The sequence below is a fragment of the Neoarius graeffei genome, chromosome 13, assembly GCF_027579695.1.
Source record: "Neoarius graeffei isolate fNeoGra1 chromosome 13, fNeoGra1.pri, whole genome shotgun sequence".
Taxonomy (NCBI): Eukaryota; Metazoa; Chordata; class Actinopteri; order Siluriformes; family Ariidae; genus Neoarius; species Neoarius graeffei.
In genome coordinates this window covers 73,579,438-73,607,129 of record NC_083581.1, presented here as the reverse complement: position 1 = coordinate 73,607,129, position 27,692 = coordinate 73,579,438, and the positions used below count along the sequence as shown (strand labels likewise).

The 27,692-nt window shown below is 41.1% G+C and overlaps 2 protein-coding genes across 5 annotated transcripts in view; both read right to left on the bottom strand.

Annotated features, from left to right (window-relative positions):
- The window catches only part of LOC132896276 (polymeric immunoglobulin receptor-like), a 13,329-nt gene extending 10,836 nt beyond the window's left edge, over positions 1 to 2,493 (bottom strand). For 2 of the 4 annotated variants that reach the window (XM_060937008.1, XM_060937010.1), the window contains exons 1-5: positions 2,377 to 2,493; positions 1,962 to 2,264; positions 1,439 to 1,768; positions 1,229 to 1,264; positions 844 to 951 (exon numbers count right to left, since the gene is read on the bottom strand). In XM_060937008.1, the coding sequence (XP_060792991.1) occupies positions 844 to 951; positions 1,229 to 1,264; positions 1,439 to 1,768; positions 1,962 to 2,264; positions 2,377 to 2,416 (817 nt within the window). In that variant the 5' untranslated portion in view covers positions 2,417 to 2,493. Of the gene's footprint in view, positions 1 to 843; positions 1,265 to 1,438; positions 1,769 to 1,961; positions 2,265 to 2,376 lie in introns of those variants that run through there. The other 2 variants (XM_060937009.1, XM_060937011.1) reach the window with 2 other exon arrangements.
- A 5,739-nt stretch (positions 2,494 to 8,232) lies between these two features.
- On the bottom strand, positions 8,233 to 26,623 carry LOC132896274 (uncharacterized). Its single transcript, XM_060937007.1, has 6 exons — positions 26,548 to 26,623; positions 26,142 to 26,441; positions 25,703 to 26,029; positions 21,841 to 21,948; positions 21,694 to 21,725; positions 8,233 to 8,523 (listed from the first exon to the last, which is right to left on the bottom strand). Exons 1-6 carry the CDS (start codon positions 26,588 to 26,590, stop codon positions 8,248 to 8,250), a joined length of 1,086 nt encoding a protein of 361 aa, XP_060792990.1. The 5' UTR covers positions 26,591 to 26,623; the 3' UTR covers positions 8,233 to 8,247.
- Between the last annotated feature and the right edge of the window lie 1,069 nt (positions 26,624 to 27,692).

The window sequence follows — 27,692 nt, the reverse complement described above, 5'->3', positions numbered from 1 at the left end:
AAGAGCTAAACTGTTATCAGCTGTGCTAACATGATTGTACAAGGGTTTTCTAATCATCCATTAGCCTTCTGAGGCAATGAGCAAACACATTGTACCATTAGAACACTGGAGTGAGAGTTGCTGGAAATGGGCCTCTATACACCTATGGAGATATTGCACCAAAAACCAGACATTTGCAGCTAGAATAGTCATTTAGCACATTAGCAATGTATAGAGTGTATTTCTGATTAGTTTAAAGTGATCTTCATTGAAAAGAACAGTGCTTTTCTTTCAAAAATAAGGACATTTCAAAGTGATCCCAACCTTTTGAACGGTAGTATATATATATATATATATATATATATATATATATATATATATATATATATATATATATACGCACACATACATATATACACAAAATGGAATCATTTGCTGACAGCTCAGTCCCCCCCAGTTCAAAAATCCTATCTGCGCCCCTGCTTCCACAAACATGTGTTGTGAAGATCAGACTTTGATAGATCCCTGTTCTTTAAATAAAACAGGGTGCCCACTCACACTCAACCCATTGATTGAAAACACCTGACTCTAATTTCACCTTCAAATTAACTGCTAATCCTAGAGATTCACATACTTTTGCCACTCACAGATATGTAATACTGGATTATTTTCCTCAATAAATAAATGACCAAGGATAATATTTTTGCCTCATTTGTTTAACTGGGTTCTCTTTGTCTACTTTTAGGACTTGTGTGAAAATCTGATGATGTTTTAGGTCATATTTATGCAGAAATATAGAAAATTCTAAAGGGTTCACTAACTTTCAAGCACCATTGTGTGTGTATGTGTGTGTGTGTAATATACCTTGTGTTCTCTTTTGTCTCAGTTTGTAGCTCACCAGTGCAAATCCTCCAATCAGCAGCAGATACACGCACACACTGACACACACACTGATGATGATGGCAGTGGAACCTGAAGACAGAAACAGAGACAATACAGAACAGGAACAGACCGAACATGCCATCTTCATACATGACCATATTAAGACATGTTTTGTAGTGTGTGTACAGTAGGGCTGCTGGCCACTTCCTGATTTTTTTGGACGTCTCTGTGCTGGTCTAATGATGCCATGTTGTAGAAAAGGACATTAGAACCTGCAACAACCTCCAACCAAACTCCGTGGACAGTAACACATTCAACATGAATACAGAATGAAAGAATGAGTGATGTATAAAGAGTGAGTTCTTACTGAAACACACTGGAGTTTCTGTCGGTGCGCTCACTCCTGTTATTTAATGTATAAAATCACAAAAATCATGGACATGTTAGCTGTTGATAACTTTTAAAACAGCTGTGACTGAGACAAAACTCTAATGCTGGCTGTACACACAGGTTTAGTTCTCGTGAAAATGATTTGTGAAAACATTTATTTTCAAAATAACAAAAATAAAAGTTTGACCTGTAACATGTAGCCACATCTCGATAAAGTAGGAGTAATATCTGACTGACCCGTCTCCAATCCACACGCCAAGTAAATAAAATACTTCATCAGTTTCTCTCACGTCGCTGATGTTCACACGGAGAACTTTTGCATTTCTGTCATCAGAAATGGAGAATCTGCCGTTCTTCAGGTTTGTGTTCGTGTCCAGAATTCTTTTAATAATATTGTCATCATCCACTGTGCTGATATATTTGTTGTTTCTCTCATATTCCCCTGGATAGTTACAGGTGATGGTGATATTCTGGCCAAGATAAGCGTTCATTATTTTTGGCACCCCCCAAGATGCATCTGTCAATTATACAAACAAATAAAACGAAATACATAACAGTTCATAAGCTTCATAAATGTGTAATATCCTGCAGAGTTTTTAAAAGTACTAGCTCTGAAATACCTTGTTACTGCTTTGACTTTTTGTGGGTGATAAATATATTTAAGAGAATGTACTAGTTTAAAAAATAAAAAGGTTGAAATATTTACTTACTTTTAAGAACTTTTAGGTTCACAGTGGAGTTACTCTGATTCCCCAATCCAAATCTGTATGTTCCAGCATCCTGTGGCTTCAACTTTCTGATCAATACTGTGAAATTATTTTTTGTATTTGAATACAACTTGAATCTTCCATCTTGAACTTTGCTGCGTTTGGTATCAGCATGTATTTTATCAGTGCAGTTGTTTCCTTCCATCTTACAAATATATTTACTATTGTGTGCATGCCAGTTTATGTTAGAAATTATAGTGACACTTCCTCCTGAGTAACCAATCACATCAGAACAGTCTACTGGACCTGTCAATCAAAAGACAATCTCACTCACGACTGTAACCTCACTGAGCTTTTAATATTCTCACAATCCAGGATAAATAATTTAACATGGAGTTACTAATGGAGAATATCTGACCTGAGATCAGGGAGAGAGTGACGATGAGGAGGATCTTCATCCTGGAATGAAATTCAGCTTCACTTCACTTCTTTATTTCTGTTGAAATGCGCTCTATTTCTCTGAGGAAAGTTCTACTGATCCTCGCTTCTGCTTTGTGCTGATGTTTTCTCTCCTTTTATACTTCTGTCATTTCCTCTTTTCTCACATACGATATTCGTCAGTGATGCTGAGCTGCATGAAACTCACCCAAAGTTCTTTCTGACATACTGTTTGCTTCATCATTTATTTATTTGTTTCTTTGTTCACTTTGTTAATTTGTTGCGTTTCACCACAAGTGGTGAAAACATGAAGGCGACTCAGTCCTTTGTAGTTAACATTTTGGTATTGATGCAAGTTAATGTTCAGAGCACAGTGGCTGCACATTACAGCGCAACTCTTAAACACTTAGAACTGTGTTTATCTTGTTTTTTTTATTTAATAAAGAATGATACAGAAATATATAAGAGAGCACAAAACTTAAGCTCAGTGCTGTATCCCTGATTTCCTTTGATACTTTGTTATATTCTTACTGTTGGTGGTAGTAAAATCTGGTATTTGTTTTTTTCTCTCACTTGTAAAAAAAAAAAAAAGGATTTAGTGTAAAATTCCATGAAACAATTAATATTGAGAGGCACAACTCTAAATTACACACAGTCTTTGTAAAGTTTCATGCTACTGAAAATTAATTTAGACATTCTTTTTTTTAAACAGTGTGAATAAGAGTTTCACCTGTCATCTGCAACTTCATCTTTAGGAAGAATCCTAGTACGTTTTTCATCAAGCAAAACATACACAGTACATCCTACTAGTAGTTGCATATGTTTTTTTTTTTTCCCTCACACCTCCAAATTTACGTTTGCAATCCAATCAACAAAAGTTTGGCCAGCTTGGTGGATCATCCTGTACTCCCCAGGTACTGCTGTTCCTGGGCAGTGCAACACTAGGTGGTCTGTGTCTTGTGGGGAAATAGCGCATGCTGGGCATTTGGGGGAGTCATGGGAGCCCCAACAGTGCAGGATGGCTGCTGTTCTGCCATGCCGTGACTGTAGCCTGCTGGCTTATGTCCACTGCTTTCTGGTAAGATGGTTCAGTGGGGTCAGTGACTAGGTCACCACCTGTAGGGGGGTGTTCCCTCCATTCTTCTTTCTAGGCCTCTTTGATGTTAAAGTTGTCTTTTTGGGAACTATAGAAAGGTTTTCTTGACTTCAGTCATAAGCTGTTTGGTGCTCCCTCAATTATTTGTTTGAGCAGGATATTGATCTCCGATCCACTGCGGTGGATCACCATGTACCGGTAGCTGTCATGTAGAAGCTTATGTACCCCAAAGACTCTGAAGGTGAAGCCAGGCAAGATTCAATCATGCTGGACCTGTGGAAGGATAGGAGGAAAACTAAGAGTGATCCAAACCTGGTATCCGGACGAGGACAGAAGTCCTACTCCTGGATTCACACCTCCGTATTTCAAGTACATCCTACTAAATTAGCATAATTGTCTTTGTATATATTTGATATGTTTTTATTTTATACTTGGTTATACATCTGATACGTTCATAATAAATTCATTGACATATCCTGGGGGGGGTCGAGTTGCTTTCTTAAAAATTAAATACCCTTTGATTGGCGGCACGGTGGTGTAGTGGTTAGCAAATACCCTTTGGGGTGACACAGTGGTGTAGTGGTTAGCACGGTCGCCTCATAGCAAGAAGGTTCCGGATTCGAACCCAGTGACCGGCGAGGGCCTTTCTGTGTGGAGTTTGCATGTTCTCCCCATGTCTGCATGGGTTTCCTCTTGGTGCTCCGGTTTCCCCCACAATCCAAAGACATGCAGTTAGGTTGATGTGGGGTGCCCTTGTGCAAGGTACCTAACCCCTGACAGTGTGGCTGCCCACTGCTCTGATTGTGTGCGTGTGTTCATTGCTTCAGATGGGTTAAATGCAGAAGATGAATTTCACTGTGCTTGAAGTGTGCATGTGACAAATAAAGGTTAGGTTAAATATGAAATCCTTCAGTGTCACCTTGTGGTAAACTCAGTGAAGCCTGTAAAATACAGAACTCAGAATTTTGGTTTGCAAATATAATTTACTTTGACGTAAATTTTAATAGAAAAAGAAAGCAACTGCAAGAATTTGAAAGATATTATGAAAACCATTCTTTTGAACAGCTACAGTTACTGAAATGAGTCATGGATTTCTGTACACAAGCCATACAGTCAGTTACGAAACTAATGCTTCCCCTTGGTACAATGAGTCTTTATTTTTTTTTAACAAAACAGGAAATTGTTAAATACAAAAGTTAGTGAGGGCTGAGCATTTGGTGAAATAAACAAAGAAAGAAGGAAAGAAAGAAACTCCAAATTAGTTTCCCCAGTTGATTGAGTGTCAAAATTAAATTATTTTGTGTAATGTTTCTTAATTTTAACTGTGCATAATATTGAGCTTGCCTTGTAGTAGGGGACATTTTTAAAGTGGGCTTTTTCTGTAGGTTTTGCACACAATAGATTGTGCAGGCTGCAGACAGACACCATGCAGATGTGTCATGTACCTTGACAGCAACCATTTCTCTTGAACATCTGTTTCAGTCAATCAAATCAATAAGTAAAAATCAGAAACATTTCTTTCTGACACATGTATACTAGAGTATTGTAAAAAGGCTGGGTATGTTTATTGATGAATCAGGGGTTCCGTGACATAGTACACTACAACCCTGATTCCAAAAAAGTTTTAGCTGGCAACGGCGGATGGCACGGTGAATTGTGTTCACAGATTTAAAATCACCTAATTTTTCTCTTTAAATGATATATTTTCTCAGTTTAAACATTTGATATGTCATCTATGTTCTATTCTGAATAAAATATGGAATTTTGAAACTTCCACATCATTGCATTCTGTTTATAAATATTTACAATTTGTACTTTGTCCCAACTTTTTTGGAATCAGGGTTGTAAGTTAAACAGATGTTATATTAAACTTTGTCTTTTCAACATTTTGGAAATTGTGTTCATTGAGATATTGTTTAAAATGTTACTTTTCAAAGGGGGTGTACTCATTTACGCTGAGCACTGTATAAGCTCTGCCATTAGGCTCCCTTGTTGTTAACCATTGTGTTTATTGTTATGCTGGTATCGTAATTTTTGTACTGTGTCCATTTTGCATTTTCATTGAGTTCTCCAAGCCTTCCTTTTCTTATATTGTTTGGCTTTGGGCTAATATTTTATGAGAATTTTTTTTTTTTAGTTTTTGTTCTTTTTCTGCCAAGTAAACACTGTCTGTAGTTTCATCTGCATCCCGCCTGGGATTTGTCACAGGTTGGTAATAAGATAGGTACTGAGTTCCACCTCTTTGTTTATTAGGGATGGGAAGCAAAGATAGTAGCCAAGTCTGAAACTATAGTCCCTATTTACTATGTAGTGCACTATTTTCTGTTCCATTATACAACCCCGATTCCAAAAAAGTTGGGACAAAGTACAAATTGTAAATAAAAATGGAATGCAATGATGTGGAAGTTTCAAAATTCCATATTTTATTCAGAATAGAACATAGATGACATATCAAATGTTTAAACTGAGAAAATGTATCATTTAAAGAGAAAAATTAGGTGATTTTAAATTTCATGACAGCAACACATCTCAAAAAAGTTGGGACAAGGCCATGTTTACCACTGTGAGACATCCCCTTTTCTCTTTACAACAGTCTGTAAACGTCTGGGGACTGAGGAGACAAGTTGCTCAAGTTTAGGGATAGGAATGTTAACCCATTCTTGTCCAAGATAAATGTTTTTGGAACTGATGGCTTCAAAACTGTATGGTGTCGCAAAGGTGAGGAATACAAAAAAAAATGCATGGTGCCTACAGTGAAACATGGTGGTGGCAGTGAGCTTATGTGGGGCTGCATGAGTGCTGCTGGTGTCGGGGAGCTGCATTTCCTTGATGGCATCATGAATTCACAGATATATTACTCCATACTGAAAGAGAAGATGCTACCATCACCCCGTGCCCTTGGTCGTCGTGCACTTTTCCAACATGATAATGATCCTAAACACACATCTAAGGCCACTGTTGGATTTCTGAAGAAGAACAGGGTGAAAGTGATTCAGTGGCCAAGTATGTCTCCTGATCTGAACCCAATCGGACACCTATGGGGAATTCTGAAGAGACAAGTTGAGCATCACTCTCCATCCAGCATCCAGTCACTAAAAGAGGTCATTATTGAAGAATGGAAAAAGATTGAAGTTGCAAAATGTCACCAACTTGTTCATTCCATGCCTAGAAGACTCAGTGCTGTCATTAAAAATCATGGAGGCCATACAAAGTACTAGATGTAGTAGTTTTTGTTGTGGGGTGTACTCATTTTTGCACCACCCTAATTTGAGTAAAACTGAAAAATGTGTAATCTAAGTTTATATTATTAATCTTACTTTCCCGTTACAAGTTAAACAGATGTTATATTAAACTTTGTCTTTTCAACATTTTGGAAATTGTTTGTGTTCATTGAGATATTGTTTAAAATGTTACTTTTCAAAGGGGGTGTACTCATTTACGCTCAGCACTGTATATGGGAACTAATCAGGGGGAACACAAAACAGGTGTGCACAAACACAGGAACTGATAGATACAACATTCAAAAATAGATGTGAGATGCCCTCTGGTGGTCGAGGGGAATTGTCCATGATGAATGTGATGCAACCTGCATGAGGGATTTACTTATTAATACTAAAAGGGCACTTGGTAGAGTGCATACCTCCGCCAAGCCACATATCTGGATTTTCATCAAAATCTAATCCTTGACCCATGGCCGACCTTTCATAAAAATTTCATCAAAACCTGTTCACTACTTTTTGAGTTATTTTGGGAACAGACAAAAATAAATCCTGGATCTGCATACATATCTGGATTTGCATTAGAATCCAATCAATTGTTTCTTGTTCCATGGCCCACTGTTCCTCAAAAATTCATCAAAATCCATTCATTACTTTTTGAGTTATGTTGGGAAAAGACAAACAACTGAACAAACAAACACAGACGAAAACATAACCTTCTCCAACAAAGTTGTCAGAGCTAAAAAGCATGCTGAATACAGCTTGGCTAATAAATTCCACAAATGTTCATTTCGTCTTCTTCTTAAGTAGCCACTTTATCCGAATCAGAGTCACTGTGGATCTGAAGCATCTCCCATGAACGCTCAGGAATACACCCTGGATGGGATGCCAGTCCATCACAGGACAACATGCACACATACCGGTATTCTCACACTCGTTCACACCTAGGGGCAATTTAGAGTCACCAATCCACCTTTCAGCATGTTTTTAGAAGATGGAAGGAAACCAGAGAACCCAGATTAAACAGAACACTGCACAAACAGTAACCTGAGCTCAAGATTGATCACCAAATACTCTGTGAATAAAATTTAATGCCAGTTAAGTATGATGAGAATGTAGCTACAAACATTGACCTGATCTGGCTGATATAAGCAGGGGCAGATCAGACTGTCTGAAATTCACAATGATTTTTTTTTTCTTATGTCACTGCTGGGACGGTTCTCTCAATATTGTCACAACATACTCCATATTCCTCCTCACAACTTACTATAAACATGACGGTTTGCATAACTAAACTTCAAACCAAATTAAAGTTGGCACATGGATGCCTACATTAGGAAATAACACATTTAATGTCATACCAGGGGATATTTATTTGTTATTTTACAACAGTAGCATGTCCAAAATTGCCAACAAAAATATATTGTATACAAAAACAAATTTTTTTGTATATTTAATACTACTTTTTATTTGATTAAATACAATAAATTATATAATTAATATTTTGTTAAAAGTATTTGCAGAAAACATAATCGAATTATTCCAGTCTTGGTTGGTGTTGGACAGTGGCATATTCAGTAGTAGGTTCCTCCTTACTGAAGGTGACTGCAGCACCATCTGGATTCTTCTGGAAAGTCACCGTGGTGTAAGTGAGATTTTGGTCTTGAGGTGGTTGTACTGTGGAAGAGATCGCTCTATCGGGGGTGTTAGTGGGTGGTGAAGGTGATGAAGCATTTATATAAAGTTCAGTGTTTGTGGCTGAAACATGGTTGGTGTGATTAATTTCCTCATAGACACAAGCAGCAGAGGGAACCTGAGAGTTGAAAAGAAGGAAAAGGGGTAATATATATTTTATATATATATTATATATATAATATAAAATCTCCCCAAATTATGTGTATTTGCAGTGCCCTCTGCAAATATTTGCACTTCTTGTTAAGATTAGTAAAAAGCAGTGAAAAAAAACACCTTTTGGTGAAGTAGCTTCATCTCACACTGAAAAAAAGAGAAACATCTGAAAAAACCCTCACCAGATTAAAATAAATAAATAAATAAATAAATAAATAAATGCCAATCACATATTGATTGTCAATAGCGTTACACACAGCTGATTTGCATTTATTGATGCCAAGGAAACTCCATAAAAGACAAGAAAATTTTCACTGAGCTGAAAACAACAAATTAAAAATAACGACTACATGGTGAAAGAGGGCTTTAAGCTTGGTGTGTGCTAAATGTTCCAGTAACACAGCTCAGCCATTGTAGTGCATCAGCTGGCAGGGTGCATGCACTTAAAGATGCAGGAAATACTAGATGGAGATCGAGGTCGGAAATAAACAGAAATGAGGTCAAAGTCACGGAAATACTAGAACTGGAAATAACAGCTTGGTATGGCCAGGTGAAAAACACTGAGCAAGACTTTGCGAGGTTTGTTTGTCTGAACAGTGCTTAAATAGGGAAGCTGATTACTGGGAAATGGAAAACAGGTGTGTTCTTAATATTCTGGGGAGGAGGGACACTGTGGCGCCTGGGAATTGTAGTTCATCGTGGCCATGTTTGGTAGCCGCTCTGAACTTAGACTTTCGGCGCTATTACTCACAGAACACCCCCCCGACATGCTTACTTTGGGAGCGATCTCTTTCCTGGAGCGACCTCTTTTCCTGAGTGCTGGTTTATTGGGATGTTGATTGTGGAAGTCTTGTGTGAGGTCTAGGATTTCCTTAGCGGGAACCCAATTTTATTCCTCCAGACTGTACCCCTCCCAGTTGGCCAGATACGCCAAACAGCCTTGTCTGCAATGGGAGTTGAGGATTTTGTGAATTTGGTATAGTGGTTCCCCTTCCTGTTCTAGGGGTAGTGGAGGTTCACAGGTGGGTCTGTTGGTGGTTAAGGGATAATAATAATAATAATAATAATAATAATAATAATAATAATAATAATAATAATAATAAGTTGAATTTATATAGCGCCTTTCAAGAAACCCAAGGACGCTTTACAATTATAAACAAAGAAAATAAATAAATAAATAAATAAAAATAAAAAATAAAGGAAAAACAATAATAATAAAAAATAATAAATAAATAAATAATTAAAAAAAAAAAAGTCCACCAAGTAGGGGTCAGGATGTAATTCCCGTGGTGTAGCAGCCACAGTCCCACCAAAAGGCGCATGAAAACAAGTCCCACATCTCCAGCACAGCCGCCGTGACGCCGTCAGCCACATCGCTCGAACACCACGCCATGGATCTACAAAGCGAGCAGAGAAGCTCTGACACGCAGAGAGCTGGTGTGTCCCAAACCGCCTGCACAGCCGCCGCAACGCCACCGAGCAACATCGCTCGGAACATCACGCCAAGCATTAAAGCACAGAGCGCTGGACAACCACGATGTTAAATGAGCAATGAGCTCACTGCAGTCCACAGCTGGGAGCGCAGGCATCGCCCACAGTGAACTAAGGCCTGGAGGGAACTGACGCCCAAAACTGGGTCCGGAGCTACACCACAACCGGCGGACAAAACACTCAAACAAACATCAAACTACACAAACACACAGAAAAAAAAAAGAAAATTGAAAAAGAAATAAAATAAAATAAAAAAAAAGCTCTGGTGAGAAGTGGCAGCCAGAATGCACACGACATACTCTCAACCGGAAACAGAAACGAAAAAAAAAATGTTGGATGGTGGGCTTTGGGCATGATACTTGAAAAGTGGGTGCCATATAGGAACGTGGTGGGAATACTAATGTATAAGACACTTCATTGATTCGGTGGAGTATCTTGAAAGGACCAATGTATCATGCTTGGAGCTTACGGCATGTACCGGGGTTTTGCAAGTCTTTGGTGGACACCCAAACCCTATCACCGGGTGATTATATGGGCGTATCCCCTCTGCATTTGTCAGCATAGTGTTTTCACCTGCTGGCTACGTGTTCAAGTCATTGGTGAACCCCTTCCCACACTTGTTAATTCCTAGAACCAGGAGTCAGTGGCCAGGATTTGAGTGGGTGAATCATCCCACGGGAACAGTGGTAGCTGATATCCAAGGATGCACTGGAACAGAGTGAGCTGGATGGCCGAATGCGTAATTGAGTTTCATGCATACTCTGCCCATGGGAGGAATTGTGAACAGTCCTTTGGGTTTTCCATGCAAAATACCCTCAAAAATCACCCGATCTCCTGATTAGCACATTCCATTTGGCTATTGGATTATGGGTGATTATCCTGAAGTCAGACTCACTGAAATCCCTAGTTCATTCATGAAGCTGGTCCAAACCATGGATGTAAACTGAGGGCCCTGGTCACTCACAATATCTTCTGGGATGCTGTAGTACTGGAAGACATGGGGGAAAAAAGGAGTCCTGTCGTTTCAAGTGCTGTGGATAACCCGGGCAGGGGAATGGGTTTTAACGCTTTGCAGACTCAGTCTATGGTTACCATGATAACGGTATTGTTTTGTGACTTGGATAGATCTGTGATGAAATCTATGGCTAGGTGGGACCATGGTTTTTGAAGCGTTGGTAGAGGACAGAGCTTGCCTGTGGGTGGAGCCCCTGGGCACCTTAGCCTGGGCACAGGCAGAACAGGAGGAAACAAACTGATTAATTTCTGATATCATGTTTTCCCACCAATATTTATTTCAAGTCAAGTCAAGTCAACTTTATTGTCAAATATGCTATACATGCTCAACATACAGCACAGATGAAATTTCAGTCCTCTCTGACCCACGGTGCAAACAGGCAATGCAATAAATAAAAATATAATAATTGAAATAAACAATATAAACAGTATAAACACTCTAGATAACACACACGTATACATACACATATACACACACATACACACCTAGATAAATTGGAGCAAATAAACAGTCAAGGGCACTTGAGGTATAGCAGGTAAACATGAAATAAGCAGTATAAACAATAAACTAATAGCTGTTAAGGTGAGGTAGTGCAGAATAGTGCAAATAAGTGAGGTAAAAGTGAAATGTGCAGTCCCTGAGTTCAGTGTGTGAATGAACGTTGAGAGTGTGTGTGTGTGTGTGTGTGTGTGTGTGTGTGTGTGTGTGTGTGTGTGTGTGTGTGTGTTGGGGGGAAACTGTGAGGGTGACATGTCAGATGCTGAGGGGGGGCAGGGGGGCATGCAGGCAGAATCTGTGGCAGGGGAAAGGGGGGGAGGGGCAGAACAGGGAGGGAGTTGAGCCTCCTGACCGCCTGGTGAAAGAAACTGTCCTTGAGCCTGCTGGTTTTGGCCCAGAGACTCCGCAGTCTCCTCCCCGACGGCAGCAGACTGAAGAGGCTGTGAGATGGGTGGGTGGGGTCACCTGCAATCCTGATGGCTTTGCGGGTGAGGCAGGAGTTATAGATATCCATAAGAGAAGGGAGAGAGACACCAATGATCCTCTCAGCTGCTCTCACGATGCGCTGCAGAGTCTTGCAGCAGGACACGGTGCAGGCGCCGTACCACACGGTGATGCAGCTGGTCAGGATGTTCTTGATGGTGCCTCTGTAGAATGTGTGCATGATGGGGGCCGGGACTCCTGCTCTCCTCAGTTTGCGGAGGAAGTACAGATGCTATTGGGCTTCTTTTTTTTTTTTAAAGGAGCTGATAAGTTCTCTGACTACTGACGTGTCCAGTGGCTGGGGATGAATGGGCCCAGGTGATGAGCTGTCCTTGGACCTGCAGTGGAACATACATGAGGCCAGGAGGGCAGGTGTCAGGAGGGTCATATGGCTGGGCCTCAGCTATAGCTTTATCTATTTCCCATGTGATGGCATTGAAAAAGCAGTTGGGTGGCAGGATAGGAGTAGGTTCTTGGTTCACTTTTGTATGAATTCTAGAGAGTGTGTCGGCTTTAGTGTTTTTGGATCTGGGACAGTAGCAGATGGTGAGCTGGAATTGGGTGAAAAATAGTGTCCATCTTGCTTGATGTGGGTTTAACCATTTAGCTGTCTTAAGGTATTCAAGGTTTTTGTGGTCTGTAAAGATGGTAGACAGATGGGTGGCTCCCTCTAGCCAATGTCTCCATTCTTCTAGGCCCAGCTTAATCTCAAAAAGCTCTTGGTTACCAATATCATAATTTTGTTCCACCGGTGAAAGTTTCTTGGAGAAGAGGGCTATGAGGTGTAGCTTCAGTTTCTCCCCAAAGCATTGAGACAATAATCCTCGCACCCCAGTCTCTGATGCATCTGTGAAAGGTTTGGTCGGATCAGGGTGTTGAAGGATAGATGCTGAGGTCAGTGCTGCCTTGAGCTGTTCAAAAGCTTCCTCCATGGCCTGGTTCCACTGGAGGCATCTGGGTCTCTTTTTCAGCAGGGAGGTGAGAGGAGCAGTGATGGTGCTAAACCCTCTGATGAATCGGCGATAAAAGTTAGTGAATCCTAGGAAACATTGGAGCTCTTTGATGGGAGAGGGTGTGGGCCAGGTAGTGACTGCTGAGACTTTGCTTGCATCCATGATCACTCCTTCAGCAGTGATGATGTACCCAAGGAGCGAAATTTGAGTCATGTGGAATTCACACTTTTCTGATTTTACATTGAGTCAGTTGTCTAGGAGCCTGGTGAGCACTGAGGTAACATATTTGTGATGGGTGTCCTCATCGGGGAATAGATCAAAATGTCGTCTATGTACACGATAATATCATCCGAACATGTCATGGAGAATGTCATTTATTCAACACTGGAAGACAGTGGGCATGTAAGAAAGTCCATATGGCATCACACAATACTTGAATTGTCCTGTGGTTGTACGAAAGGCAGTCTTCCATTCATCACCTTTCTGGATTCTTACCAGGTTGTAAGCACTCTGCAGGTCCAATTTCATGAATATGCTGGCAGTTCTGAGCTGTTCTAGGGCTGAAGGCACGAGCGGAAGAGGGTAGGGATACTTAAAGGTGATTTTGTTTGACCCTCTATAATCAATGCATGGGTGCAGACCCACTCCTTTTTTCTCCATGAAAAAGAAGCTGGCCGATGCTGGAGAAGTGGATGGGTGGACATATCAAGTCAAGTCAAGTCAAGTTTATTTGTATAGTGCTTTTAACAATAAACATTGTTGCAAAGCAGCTTTACACAATTTGAACGACTTAAGACATGAGCTAATTTTATCCCCAATGAGCAAGCCTGTGGCGATGGTGGCAACGAAAAACTCCCTCAGACGACATGAGGAAGAAACCTCGAGAGGAACCAGACTCAAAAGGGAACCCATCCTCATTTGGGCAACAACAGACAGCATGACTATAACATTAACAGTTTTAACATGCAGACAGTTTCGTTGATGTTATAAACTCTTCATTGATGGAAACTTGAGTGCAAAACTGTTCATGACAACTGCAGTCCTAAAGTGAGCAAGTCAACTGTAGTCCTCAGCCATAAAAGCATTACTGTAAGAGTCCAGAGCGTCCTCCAGGTGTGACTTTCAACTGTCCTCATGGGGCCGTCCTCCACAGGAGCGATACAGTGAGACCCCAACCAGACACAGGGCACCAGGATGAATCAAGCAGGTCCGAGGAGCAGAAGAGGTCAGCATCTCGATCCAAGGACCAACATGTAACCCAGAGGGACAGATTTATGGGGGGGGAGGGAGAGAGAGAGAGGGAGAGAAAACACAGGTTGTTAGGTATGCCCAATGTCACCTCAATAAGTAAGAAAAGTATACATATTGCATTGAGTACAAGCAGGGACTCCAGCAACTAACTATGACAGCATAACTAAAAGGGGAGAGCCAGAAGGTAACACAGGCATGAGGGTGCCCCGGGGACATAAAGCAGCCAGCCACTACACTGTCAACAAACTCGAGTGAGCAAGCGAGTGGGGGACTGACAGCATCCACACATCCCAGTTTACCAAAACACTCTATGTCAGAGGACCCTCCAGATCTACTCCTTTACCTCATAAACACCATTAGCAAAAGGCTTGACTAAACAGATATGTTTTCAGCCTAGACTTAAATGCTGAGACTGTGTCTGATTCCCGAACACTACTTGGAAGGCTGTTCCATAACTGTGGGGCTTTGTAAGAAAAGGCTCTGGCCCTGATGTAGCCTTGACTAAACGAGGTACCAGCAGATAGCCTGCATCTTTTGATCTAAGTAGGCGTGGCGGGTCATAGAGGACCAGAATTTCACTCAGGTACTGTGGTGCGAGACCATTCAGTGCTTTAAAGGTCAATAGTAGTACTTTATAATCAATACGAAAGTTGATTGGGAGCCAATGGAGTGTGGATAAGACAGGGGTGATGTGGTCATATTTTCTAGTTCTAGTAAGGACTCTTGCTGCTGCATTTTGAACTAACTGGAGCTTGTTTATGCACTTATTGGAACATCCACTTATTGGAACATCCAGACAGTAAGGCATTACAATAATCCCACCTGGAGGTAACGAAAGCGTGAACTAGTTTTTTTGCATCACGTAGTGACATTAAATTTCTTATCTTTGAAATATTTCTGAGATTTTATTATCAATGTGAGTTTCAAATGAAAGCCTGGGGTCAATAATCACTCCGAGGTCTTTTACTGCTGCACGTGAAGAAACAGAAAGGCCATCCAGATTTACTGTGTAATCAGAAAACTTACTTCTAGCTGCATGTGGTCCGAGTACAAAAACCACATGAACTTCACATGTGATTTTTCACATGTGAAATATGTGGAAAATGTGTTTTGCACATGGGAAACATGTTATTTGCGCATGGGAAATGTGTGGTTTTGGCCCAATTTTACGTGAATTACATGTGGGAATGTTTTACACATGTCCTCTACATGGTAACATGTTACAAAATCTGATACCATGTATTCCACATGTTACCACATGTGGTAACGTGATCACGTGAAATACATGGGAAATTCATGTGTTTTTTCTGTAAGTACTTCAGTCTTGTCAGAGTTAAGCAGAAGGAAGTTAATAAGCATCCAGTGTCTAATATCCTTTACACATTCCTCAATTCTATTAAGCTGGTGTCTCTCATCAGGTTTTGCAGAAACATACAACTGTGTGTCATCAACATAACAGTGGAAACTAATACAATGTTTACGAATAATATCACCCAGAGGTAACATATATAAAGAAAAAAGCAGTGAACCCAAGACAGAACCTTGTGGAACACCAAACTTTACCTCAGTACATCTAGAAATATCACCATTTATATCAACATACTGATAGCGATCAGTTAAATAAGAGCTGAGCCAGGAGAAGGCCGTTCCCTTAACTCCCACAACATTTTCTAGTCTATCCAGAAGAATGGAATGATCAATGGTATCAAATGCTGCACTAAGGTCAAGCAACACAAGCAGCGAGACACAGCCCTGATCATACGCCAACAGTAGGTCATTTACTACTTTAACCAAAGCTGTCTCTGTGCTATGATGAGGTCTAAATCCTGACTGATACATTTCATGGATGTTATTCCGATGTAAATAGGAGCATAACTGCTGTGCCACAGCTTTTTCAAGGATCTTGGAGATAAATGGGAGGTTTGATATTGGCCAATAATTGGACAGCTGACAGGGATAAAGGTCAGGTTTTTTAATCAGGGGTTTGATAACTGCTAGTTTAAAGGATTTGGGTACATAGCCAATCATAAAAGAAGAATTTATCATTTTTAGAAGCGGTTCAATTACTTCAGGTATTACCTGTTTGAACAGACGTGTAGGTAAGGGATCTAGTACGCAAGTTGAGGCTTTTGATGCCGAGATTAATGAAAGTAATTCAGTTTCTTTCAGGGGAGTAAAACATTCTAATTGATGATCTGATACAGTTATATTGTTAACTACAGGGTCACTTACATGGTCTGACCTTAAATTAGTAGTTTGAATTTTTTGTCGGATATTCTCAATTTTGTCATTAAAAAAATTCATGAAATCGTTGCTACTACATACTACAGGTATGCATGTGTCTATAGTGGACTTATTCCTGGTTAATTTTGCTACAGTATTAAATAAGAATCTAGGATTATTTTTGTTATCTTCTATTAGGGAGGAGAGATATGTTGATCTCGCAGCACTAAGAGCTTTTCTATACTTCAGGAAGCTCTCTTTCCACGCTAATTTGAACACTACCAATTTTGTTTGACACCATTTGCGTTCCAATTTTCGAGTGGTCTGTTTTAATGTGTGAGTGTCATCATTATACCAGGGTGCTAATTTTTTGTCTCTGACCATTTTCCATTTAAGAGGAGCTACATTATCTAAGGTATGGCGGAATGTTGACTCTAAGCATTCAGTTGCCTGATCAAGTTCTGCAGGGGCTGACAGTGACCCAGTCAAAGTTGATAACTCTGGGAGATCATTTATAAAGCTCTGTGCAGTAGTTGACGTGAATGTACGTTTAATACAGTAGCGTGGTGAGGTGCATATATTATTACTCAGACATAGTTTGAATGAAATGAGATAATGATCTGAGATAACTTCAGACTGTGGAAGTATGACTATATTTTCTACGTTTAACCCGAATGTTAGTATTAGATCGAAGGTGTGACCATCGGTATGGGTCATTGCTATGACATTCTGATTAATCCCTACTGAATCTAAAATGGAAACAAATGCTGTTTTTAAAAATTCTTCTGGGTTATCGAAGTGAATATTAAAATCTCCGACAACTAAAGCTTTGTCTAAGGAAATAACCAGATCTGAGATAAAATCTGCAAATTCAGAAAGAAACTCAGAATATGGCCCCGGGGGCCTGTAAATAATAAGTAATGGAATTAACTGGGTAGACTTGTTTTTCGAGGCTACATACATTATATGAGTATGAAGAACTTCAAATGTATTAAATTTATAACCAGGTTTTTGTGTTACACCTAGAAAATTATTATAAATAACCACAACGCCTCCTCCTCTGTCAGTTAGACGAGGCTGGTGTATATAACTGTATCCAGAAGGACTCGCTTCATTTAATGCTATATATTCATTTGGCTTAATCCATGTTTCAGTTCAACAAAGTACATTAAACTCCTGATCAGTAATGAGTTCATTAACCATTACCGCTTTAGATGTAAGAGATCTAATATTTAATAGCCCCACCTTTAGATCAAAGGTGCTGGCAGCAGCTGTACAGTAAGTATGATCTAATTTTATATTGATTAGGTTACTGGAACAAACTCTCTGAATATTTCTACTTTTTTGTTGAGCTCAGGGAACAGACACAGTCTCGATGTAGTGGACCCTGAGTGAGGACTGTGCAGCTAGCAGACAGTCGGTTTAGCCTGTTCGTCTGCTCCCTGGCCTTGGCTCTGGATTGTCAGAAATTAAGTAGGCCTGTTCTGAGACTATGACCTATGCTGCAGGAAATGAGAGCAACACCTTCCCGAGTGGGATGGATACCGTCCCGCCCTAACAGGCCAGCAGTGCCCTCAAAATTAGCCCAATTATCTATAAAGCCCCCATTGTTTTCAGAGCACCACCTGGACAGCCAGCAGTTCAGCGACCATAACCTGCTGTAAGCTACATCGCCACGCCGCATTGGGATGGGGCCAGAGCATACTACAGCATTGGACATCGCCTTCGCTAATTTAAACACCTCTACAAAGTTACTCTTAGTAACCTCAGCCTGATGAAGGCAGATATCATTAGCTCCTGCATGGATAACTATCTTTGAGAACCTGTGCTTGCCTAGGACCCTAAGAGTACCTGCTGGCACCCTGGCTCCTGGTAAACACCTGACTAAAGCTGCTGGTGCCCCTAAAGGCTGAGCTAATTTCACATGCCATATGATAGAGTCCCCTATAACCAGAGCTCTTTCACGTTTCTCAGTGGGTGCATCACTAAGGAGAGCAAACCTGTTCGACACGTGACGCGGAGAGGAGTAGTGCTCCCGTGGGTGAGCCTCAGCGGTAGCTTTGGCTCTACGCTTATGCTGCCGAGCCGTCAACCTTTCGCCCCGCTGTAAGGGCTCTAATGCCAGAGTTGGGGAATTACTAACTCCACCTAGGGAATCCAGACTTTCCTGTGCAGAAACTACACTATTCTCATGCTCACTGACCTTCTCTAAAACCTGGACACGCACTTCTAGCACTGTAATCTTCTCTGTCAGAGAGCTAACTAATCTGCACTTAGCACAAATAAAGCTATCGCTAGCGACGGAGGAAGAATGAGTAAACATCCTGCACTCAGCACATTGAACAGGCTGAAGGTGTGCCATGATGAAAAGATTCACGTACCTTAATCAAAGATCTGTTGATATTAAAGCAGATCCGATGTGGATGGCCTCCGCTTGTGGTCTTTACGCAGGAGGAGAAAAAAAAGAAAAAGAAAGCTTCCGGTCTCGGCGTTCTTCCAAAAAAAGAAAAAAATGGAAAAAGGAAAGAGAAAGTGGAAAGTACAAAAAGGAAAGTGACAGTACAATAAAAATGAAGATGATACTGGAAAATTATTTGTAGAAATTTTTTTTTAAAGATTAGTAATTAACGCCAACACTCGTGGGAAAAAAGGACTCATCACAAACAACTCAGGAACCAGGAAGTGCGTAGCACAGAATGCACATGTGCAGCCCAATCAAGACACTTGACTGCATTAGTCAATATATGCCTGTTTCAGTGCTTCCTGGACATACCGTACAGCATTCTTCCATCGCATCTTGCTCTGTGGTGGATAGCGGGTAAATGTGGTTACATGGAGGGGTCGTGCCTGGGAAGAGATCTATAGCACAGTCATATGGACAATGAAGAGGTACAGTAAACCACTGGCTTTAACTTTGCTGAACACTTCCTTGAATTCATGATAACAGGCGGGAACGTGCTCGATGCCCCCAGATGAGGGGCTCTCCACAGAAGTGGAAGCCACGGTGACTTATGGAAGCTGTAAACATTCATGAAAACATGAGGATGACTATCGTAAGTATTCATGGTACTGCCAGGAAATAAGTGGATCATGTCATTGTAGCCAAGGGAAAACCAGAACTATGGCTTGATGAGCAGTATGGGTGACAAACAGGGAGATATGATCAATAAGAAGAGCCCCGACCTGAATTTCTATGGGTGTGGTATGAGTAGTGATGAGCTCCTCCCCAGTGGGTCCACCATCTATGGCCTTCAAGCTTCATGGGTTTTGGAGTCTTTCCGTGGGCAGGTTGAGCCTTTGGGTTACCTCATGATAGATGAAATTGCCCTCTGTCCCTGAGTCCATGAGGGGAGAAATAACATGGGTCGAGTTGGGAAATTTCAGTAATATATGACCTTTAAGAGAATGCTGTACTGAAGTGATTCTGTGACTCACCAGGCTGTCAGAGCCAGACTCATTACAAGGGTGGCCTGATTTTCTAGGACGGGACAGTCAAACTGGACACTGTGCTAGGAGATGGTCATGTCCTCCACAATAGAAACATAACCTTTCTTGATGCCTCCGCTCCCTCTCTGAATGAGACATGTGTGTATTGGAGACTTCCATTGGCATGGGGGTTTGTGGAGGCTGTGGAAGAACAGGTGAGTGTAGCAAGGAGGGTCGGTTGTAGAGTAGATGGTTCAATCTGATGGCCAGATCAATCAGGGAGTCTACTGATAGTTGTTCATCATGACATGCCAGTTCGGTGAGGACATCGGGGCTCAAATCCTGGTGGAAGGTAGCCTTGAGTGCTGGTTCATTCCACCCATTTCCTGCTGCTAGTGTGCAGAATTCTAGTGCATATTCAGACACTCTCCTCTCTCCTTGCTAGATTGTGAGTAGCCTTTCTCTGACTTCCATTGCCCTCAGGCTGATGATCAAGCACTCACTTAAATAACTCAACAAAACAATCAGAAGAGGTAGTGTGCTCACCGCCACGCTCCCATACAGCACTGGCCCACTTCATTGCTTTGACAGTGAGAAGGTTAATGAATTGTGTGATCTTATGTTCTTCAGTAGCACCCATGTGGGTTGTGAAATACAACAAACACTGGAGGAGGAGACCCTTGCATTCTGATAACTCTCCAGAGAACCTTTCGGGTCAAGGAACCATTGTGGCCGCACTTGTGGAGGACGCAGGACATGTCAGGAGGGCCTGCTAGATAACAGCTGTTAGTTGTGACATTCGAGTATTTAGTTCACTTAACATCTGCTGGTGTTCTCTTGACAGTCGGTGCTGTGCATTAAGAGCAGTTTGCTTTGCCTTCTCTGTTGCATCCATGGTGGTGAACTATCCTGTCAGGGTGCAGGCACTTATGGATGCAGGCACAGGGGAGAGCGGGTGCATCACAAACTGCCAGCCAAATCCGTATATTTAGAGATGAAGGACAATGTCAGGGTCAGGCAACGGTTGATGTACTAACAGAGTGTCAGAGACTAGACGGAGGCTGAGGTCAGAAATAAAAAGAAATGAGGTCAAAGTCATGGAAATACTAAAACTGGAAATAATGGCTTGGTATGGTCAGGTGGGACACACTGAGTGATACTTCGCTAGGAAGGTCTGATCAGTGCTTAAAATAGGGAAGCTGGGAAATCGAAAACAGGTGCGTTCTTAATATTCTGGAGAGGAGGGGCACTGTGGCGCTTGGGAATTGTAGTCCATCATGGCCATGTTTGGCAGCTGCTCTGAACTTAGACTTTCAGTACTATTACTGACATCAGCTATCATAGGCAAACATTAACTCTTCCTCCGTTTATCGGGTGATATTTTTTTTTTTTCCTAATTGAATGCATTGTCTTATTCTTCTTAATTTATGGGTTTGTTTTGGGTTGCTCTTTTGTCATTAATATGAAATGATTCACAAAATGCTGTGCAAAACATCCATATCAAAAAATTATCATGCTACAGTAATTCATACAATTTGAAACCAATCATTCAAGGTTCCTGTGAGTGAGTTTCCTTCTATGTATGTTTACATAAACTCATAATTTATTAAATATTATTTTTTCTGAACTAAATGTAATTGCATTAATACCACACATATTTTTATGTCAATGCTCCTGAGAGTGATTTCTGAATAACTCTCTTCATATTCAGCTTGATAAATAAGGCCCAATGTTGCGCGTGCACACACACACACACACACACACACACAAAACACATTCAGATATAAACACTGACCTGTTCATTGTCTTTGGATGTAGGTGTTGAACCTGGAATGATACACAAAGAAAATGGCCCAGTTTCTTCCAACTGACACTGACAGTTATCAAGTCTTACCAGTGATACATGAGATAATTTGTGTGTGTTAGAGAGAAGAAATTCTACCTTGTGTTCTCTTGTGTCTCAGTCTGTAGATCATCAGTGTAAATCCCCCAATCAGCAGCAGAGCCACACAGATACACACACTGATGATGATGATGACATTGGAAAAACCTGTGGACAGAAAAGAGGCAATACAGAAGAGGAACAAATATGCACAAACATATACATGACCAGAAAGCCTCACTCACAACCCGCCATAAGTGTTTTGGACATGCATGGGTCGCAGGGTTTGGTAGCTCACAGCTGTGCCGCAGGGTCATGGTGAACCCGGGGGAAAGTTTGGGGAAGGAGTTCGGGCAAAGTACTTGTCAAGTACAGGTCGCACACCTGACTTCCTCGAGGCGTGGGAAAAATTGCGCCGTTAGCCTGTGGAAAGCATATGTCTGTCGCACGTGATCAGTGTGTGTTCAGCGAGTGTGGAGTGTGTGAGACTTGCATTTTACTAGTTTCCTGCACTATGAGTTCGGGCCATACTTGTGAAGCGTGTGTGATGCATGTGATTAGCACGTTACAATCACTCATTACTTGCGTGTTATGCAAGCCAGGAGTGGGTATAAAACCAGCATGTCTGCAGTATTCTGCATCTGTCTTTCGGCTGAAGAACATTGGATATTTTGTGGGAAAAAAAAAATTCAGTTTAAAGTTTAGAAAATGGGACCCAAGAAGAAGTGAGCAAAAGTGAAGTAACCCAGCCTGAAACAGCAGAAGGGGAGGAGGAGGAAGAATTTGATGATGATGGTAGCAGCACCGGCGAGCCCTGCACGGACAGGGAGAAGTTTGCCTTCATGCCGGCAGAAGGCAGTGCACCCCGCCAGAGGGATTTTCACAGGTAAATACACATGCTTGAAACATTCATTTCAGTATCTATATGCTTATGTAATTAATATTATATATGCTGATTTTCATGTATGTTTCAGCTAATGATGCCCAGAAGTGAGGACATTGCAATCCCATCATCGCTGTCAGGCCATTGTGCCATGCTCAGTGATGAGGACAGGGACATCCCGACACCCCATCCCACCACTCAGCAGGAGCAGGACAGCAGCTCAGAGTCAAAGTGTGTTTCAGTGCCCAAACTGTTGGGCTATTTAGTTGGGATTTTTTTTACAGTGCAATAAAATGCGTTATTTCCTTAGACTCGTTTTATTATTTGATGTTTGCATGGTAAATTAAACATATACTCAAATAAAAACAGCAAATGAGGTGGTCTTCTTCCTTTCTACAATGCTACATGATCAGTTCCTTGGTTCCTCCCCAATATATATATATATATACCCAGAGCATGTGCGATTGCTCTAAGACAACGAGGGAGGCTCAGCCTCCTCTAAAAATGACGAACATCATGTAGGATGAACTGCGCTAGGCTTATGTTATAGCCGACCTTATAACATTGCTATTTCAGATCCAGAATCATAGAAATATATGTGCTCAACCCACTACAGTGCGAAATCATTCCGTTATAGCTTTCCCCAGTTCGCCTAATTTGTGCGTGAGTTTTTCCCCCTCGTGACAACGCGATGCAGCCCGGCCTCAGTGGGCTTCAATGGCATTTGGGAGCTATGCGCTTTCAATATCAAAATGCAAGACGATTATTGGACAAATACTGCGAAAACGCCCGCCCACCGGACTCCCAGCCTCAGTGGACTTCAGTGGCATTTGGGAGCTATGCGCTTTTCAATATCAAAATGCAAGACGGTTATTGGACAAATACTGTGAAAACGCCCGCCCACCGGACTCCCAGCCTCACAGTGGGAGGGACATGGCAAAGCTTTCCGCGAGGAGACTGGTGATTGGTGAAAACAGCCGGATATTTTCTTTGATTGACAGCTCATTTCAAATATAGACAGGCAGCGGTGAATTTCAGTTCAGTCCCATGCGGATTCGCAAGTGCTGTGGTGTATTGTAAGAGATCAGCTTACATTTCGATTTCATTCATTACATACGGTTTCTACCAGCTTTTTTAGTTTGTATATATTTTCATTGTAAATAAAGTGTAAATATAGTGTTGTCAAGTTTGCTATCGTAGTTCCAGAAATTTTGTTTATTTGAGTGACTGAACTTGAACTTGAGGGGGCTAGTCAGCTAGCAAGAAAGCTGCGCACGGATGCCAAGCATTGTTGATTTAATTTTGGCGAAGCCATTTGCCAGTCTTCCTTTTGAGGAAAAAATTAAAATTAAAGAGCAGGGTAGACCAACGCCTCAAATTGACTTGGTGAAAAAGGTAGGGAATAATACTCGTTCCTTTCAGCTCTCCTGGTACGAGAAAGTGAATTGGCTAACAGCAAGTGACCCACATCAACAACAGTAAATAGGCTACTTTAGTAATATGTCATGGATGGACCAAAAATATAGAATCTATTTAAAATGTTTATGCTGAGTATATTATATTGGAATATATATTTTTCTGGATATGAATTAAACACAGCTACAATTTGGAAAACATTTTTAAACAAAAACACAGCCGAGAACATTTCACACTACAGACCTGGATTAAAAGTGAAGGGTTATCAAAATTGTCAATAAAACATTTCTCAGTCAAAATAAGTAAAATATAGGGAAAGTGTGTTTGAATGAAATGTGTGGCACCCAGCTCTATGTTTGGCTCCCCAAGGTCAGTGCTCGTGCCTATTCCAGAACACTCTGCTGTTACTGCTGAGGTTCCTGACAAAGAGCTGCTTTCAATAATGATCAATTTTTAAACAGCATGCCACAATTTTGAAATATAAAATGTTAAAATATACCCCCCCCCCCCAACACCACCATCATGTATATTGGACAGTTTGTGACCCTGCCAACAATCAGCCAGATCAGAGGCAAGAGTATGGGCAAAATTGATGTGTTTTTTCTTTTTTCTTTTAAAATCTGGAAATATCGTAACCAACGAGCCTCCCCTGTTTGAAAGACTACCAGCCGCCACTGACCCAGAGACTTGTCTCTCGTGTTGCGTGCAGATCACATGCGCTGTGTGCAGGTTGCGTGCGCTGTGTGCACACCACACATGGGGTAGAAAGTGAGATGCACTTCTGTCTTGCGCACCGTACAAATAGCAAGTGTGGAATACTTGTGTAGTACTTCTGAGGCACGTCACTCATACAATGACCATGTGTCACTCATGAGTCTTACTGTCATCGCAAAAAGCCCCTACTTGCCGTGCTGCTGACTTGGTTCAGTTGTACAAAAGGAGTACGGGTCCTGTACGTAGTGTATGCTTTCTTGATTTGTCGCAAGACCCGTAGAATTTGCATGTGCAGGACCAAAAGTCTCCACGGGCAGTCTGCGACTTTCTACGGCGCTGAACACATGCAAGTGTCACGCATGTATCAAGCCAGGTTTTGCCAATTTTTTTACCATAGACCGCCCGTAGCAGCCCATATGGTGGGTTGTGAGTGAGGCTTAATCTTTATACAAAATCATTATCATGTCCTGAATGTTATAGTGTGTATGTGTGTACAGTAAAGCTGCTTCCTGCTCTTTATGAAATTCTCTGTGCTGGTGTAATGATGTCATGTTGTCGAAGAAGTGCATTAGAACCTGCAGTATCTTGGTACCAGACTGAGATCAACCAGAAGCACACAGAATAAAAGAATAAACAAATCAACACAGAGTAAAAGAGTGAGAGTTATGTATAATGAGTAAGTTCTTCCTGAAATACTCTGCATCAGATGGGATTTCTGTTGGTGCTGCTGATGTCACTATGGAGGTGGTGGTTGTGTAAAACATGAAAGAAAAACTATTACACAGTAAATCTTCTACATTTTAGATATGACTTTAATACTGTCCAGTAAATCACACATATTTAGTGTTTGTGAGATCTCTTAGTGTAAAATTTCATTAATCTTTACAACAACAAAAATAAAAGTTTCACCTCTAACATGCAGCTGAATCCTCGTGAAGTCGGAGTAATACTGGACTGAGCCCACTGTGTCCGCCGCTCCACAATAATAAACTCCTTCATCAGCTTCTCTCACATCACTGATGTTCACACTGAGCACTTTAGCACTTCTGTCATCAGAAATGGAGAATCTGCCCTTCTGAGATTGTGTTCCAGTATATAGAATGCTTTCAATACTGTCATTGCCAAGTTTCATGAAATACTTGTAGTTTCTCTCGTACTCCGCTGGATAGTTACAGATGATGTTGGTTTGCTGTCCTTGATCACTGTTCATTATTTTTGTCCCCACACAACAAGAATCTGTCAGTTATACAAAAAAAAAGAAAAAGTTAAATAGCAGTATCAGCTCTGTGCCTGAATGATGCAATAATTTTGTGTTGTCGGGATAAAATGTTTCAGTATTAATAATAACCTTTAACAATTTTCAGGCTCACATCAGTGTAAATCGACCTTCCCCGTCCCATTCTGTATGTTCCAGCATCCTGTGGCTTCAGCTTTCTGATAAACACTGCCAAACGTTCCTTGTTTTTAGAAAGGATGAATCTTTCCAGCTGAACATGGTCTATTCCATTGTTTGTCTTTTTTATTTCTGTGCACTTACTCATTTCCACCTTACAAATATAATTACTATTTACTAAACTCCAGTACAGATCAGAGATTATAATGATGCTTCCTCCTGAGCAGCCAATTACATCAACACAGCCCACTGGACCTGTCAATCAAAAGGAAATCTCATTAAATGTCTATAACTCTAGTTAATACTCTCACAATCCATGACAAATAACTTCATACGTGGTGAATAAAAATGAATAGCTGACCTGATATTAGGGAGAGGGTGAAGATGAGGAGAATCTTCATCATGGACTGAAGCTTCACTTCTGCTCTTCTTTTGCTCTTTCTAGCACAATGAGAAATACTCTAGTGGACTTCTCATAGCTGTTTTTATCGAAAGGTCAGCATGTCATCAGGAATTTCCTCTTTAGACAGGATGTTGGGTGTTGGTGTTTCAGGTTTACACTTTCTCAACACCATCTGCAATACACTGCTAACTTCCTCTGTATTACGGTATGTGATTGATCTTGGTGGTTATAGCTGCCTTTTCCAAGTCTGTTTCCCTAAAACCTGCCAAAAAATGTATACAATCTATCAGTATCGATCAGTCTACTGGTAAATTAACTTTCCATATTAATAACAATAATAAAGTATGTTTATATTAAAGCACTTTTAATCCATTAAGTCTTTTTTTTAATCATATTTCTTTAAGGCTCTCCACATGACCGGTGAATAGAGGAAGTGTTGCATGAATGCAGAGAAGTTTGAAAACATTCGAGTGGAGATTTTTTAACATTTTTAATGCATTAAATTTTCAAGGTACTGGGGTTTTTCTTTTTCACAATTTATTATATAGGGTGGCACGGTGGTGTAGTGGTTAGCGCTGTCGCCTCACAGCAAGAAGGTCCTGGGTTCGAGCCCCGGGGCCGGCGAGGGCCTTTCTGTGTGGAGTTTGCATGTTCTCCCCGTGCCCGCGTGGGTTTCCTCCTGGTGCTCCGGTTTCCCCCACAGTCCAAAGACATGCAGGTTAGGTTAACTGGTGACTCTAAATTGACCGTAGGTGTGAATGTGAGTGTGAATGGTTGTCTGTGTCTATGTGTCAGCCCTGTGATGACCTGGCGACTTGTCCAGGGTGTACCCCGCCTTTCGCCCGTAGTCAGCTGGGATAGGCTCCAGCTTGCCTGCGACCCTGTAGAAGGATAAAGCGGCTAGAGATAATGAGATGAGATGAGACAATTTATTATAGCTAGCTGGCCAGTAGCTTTCAATTAGAAACTGTCAAAGTATTAGGGTGTTTACGGTACTCTGCTTTACGACTGTCGTAATGTAGCTGTTGCTGTTTTCAAGGCGGGTGTTACGGCAGTGGGAGGGGCTTTTACGTGAGTCTTCACCTGTATGTTGTGGACATGAA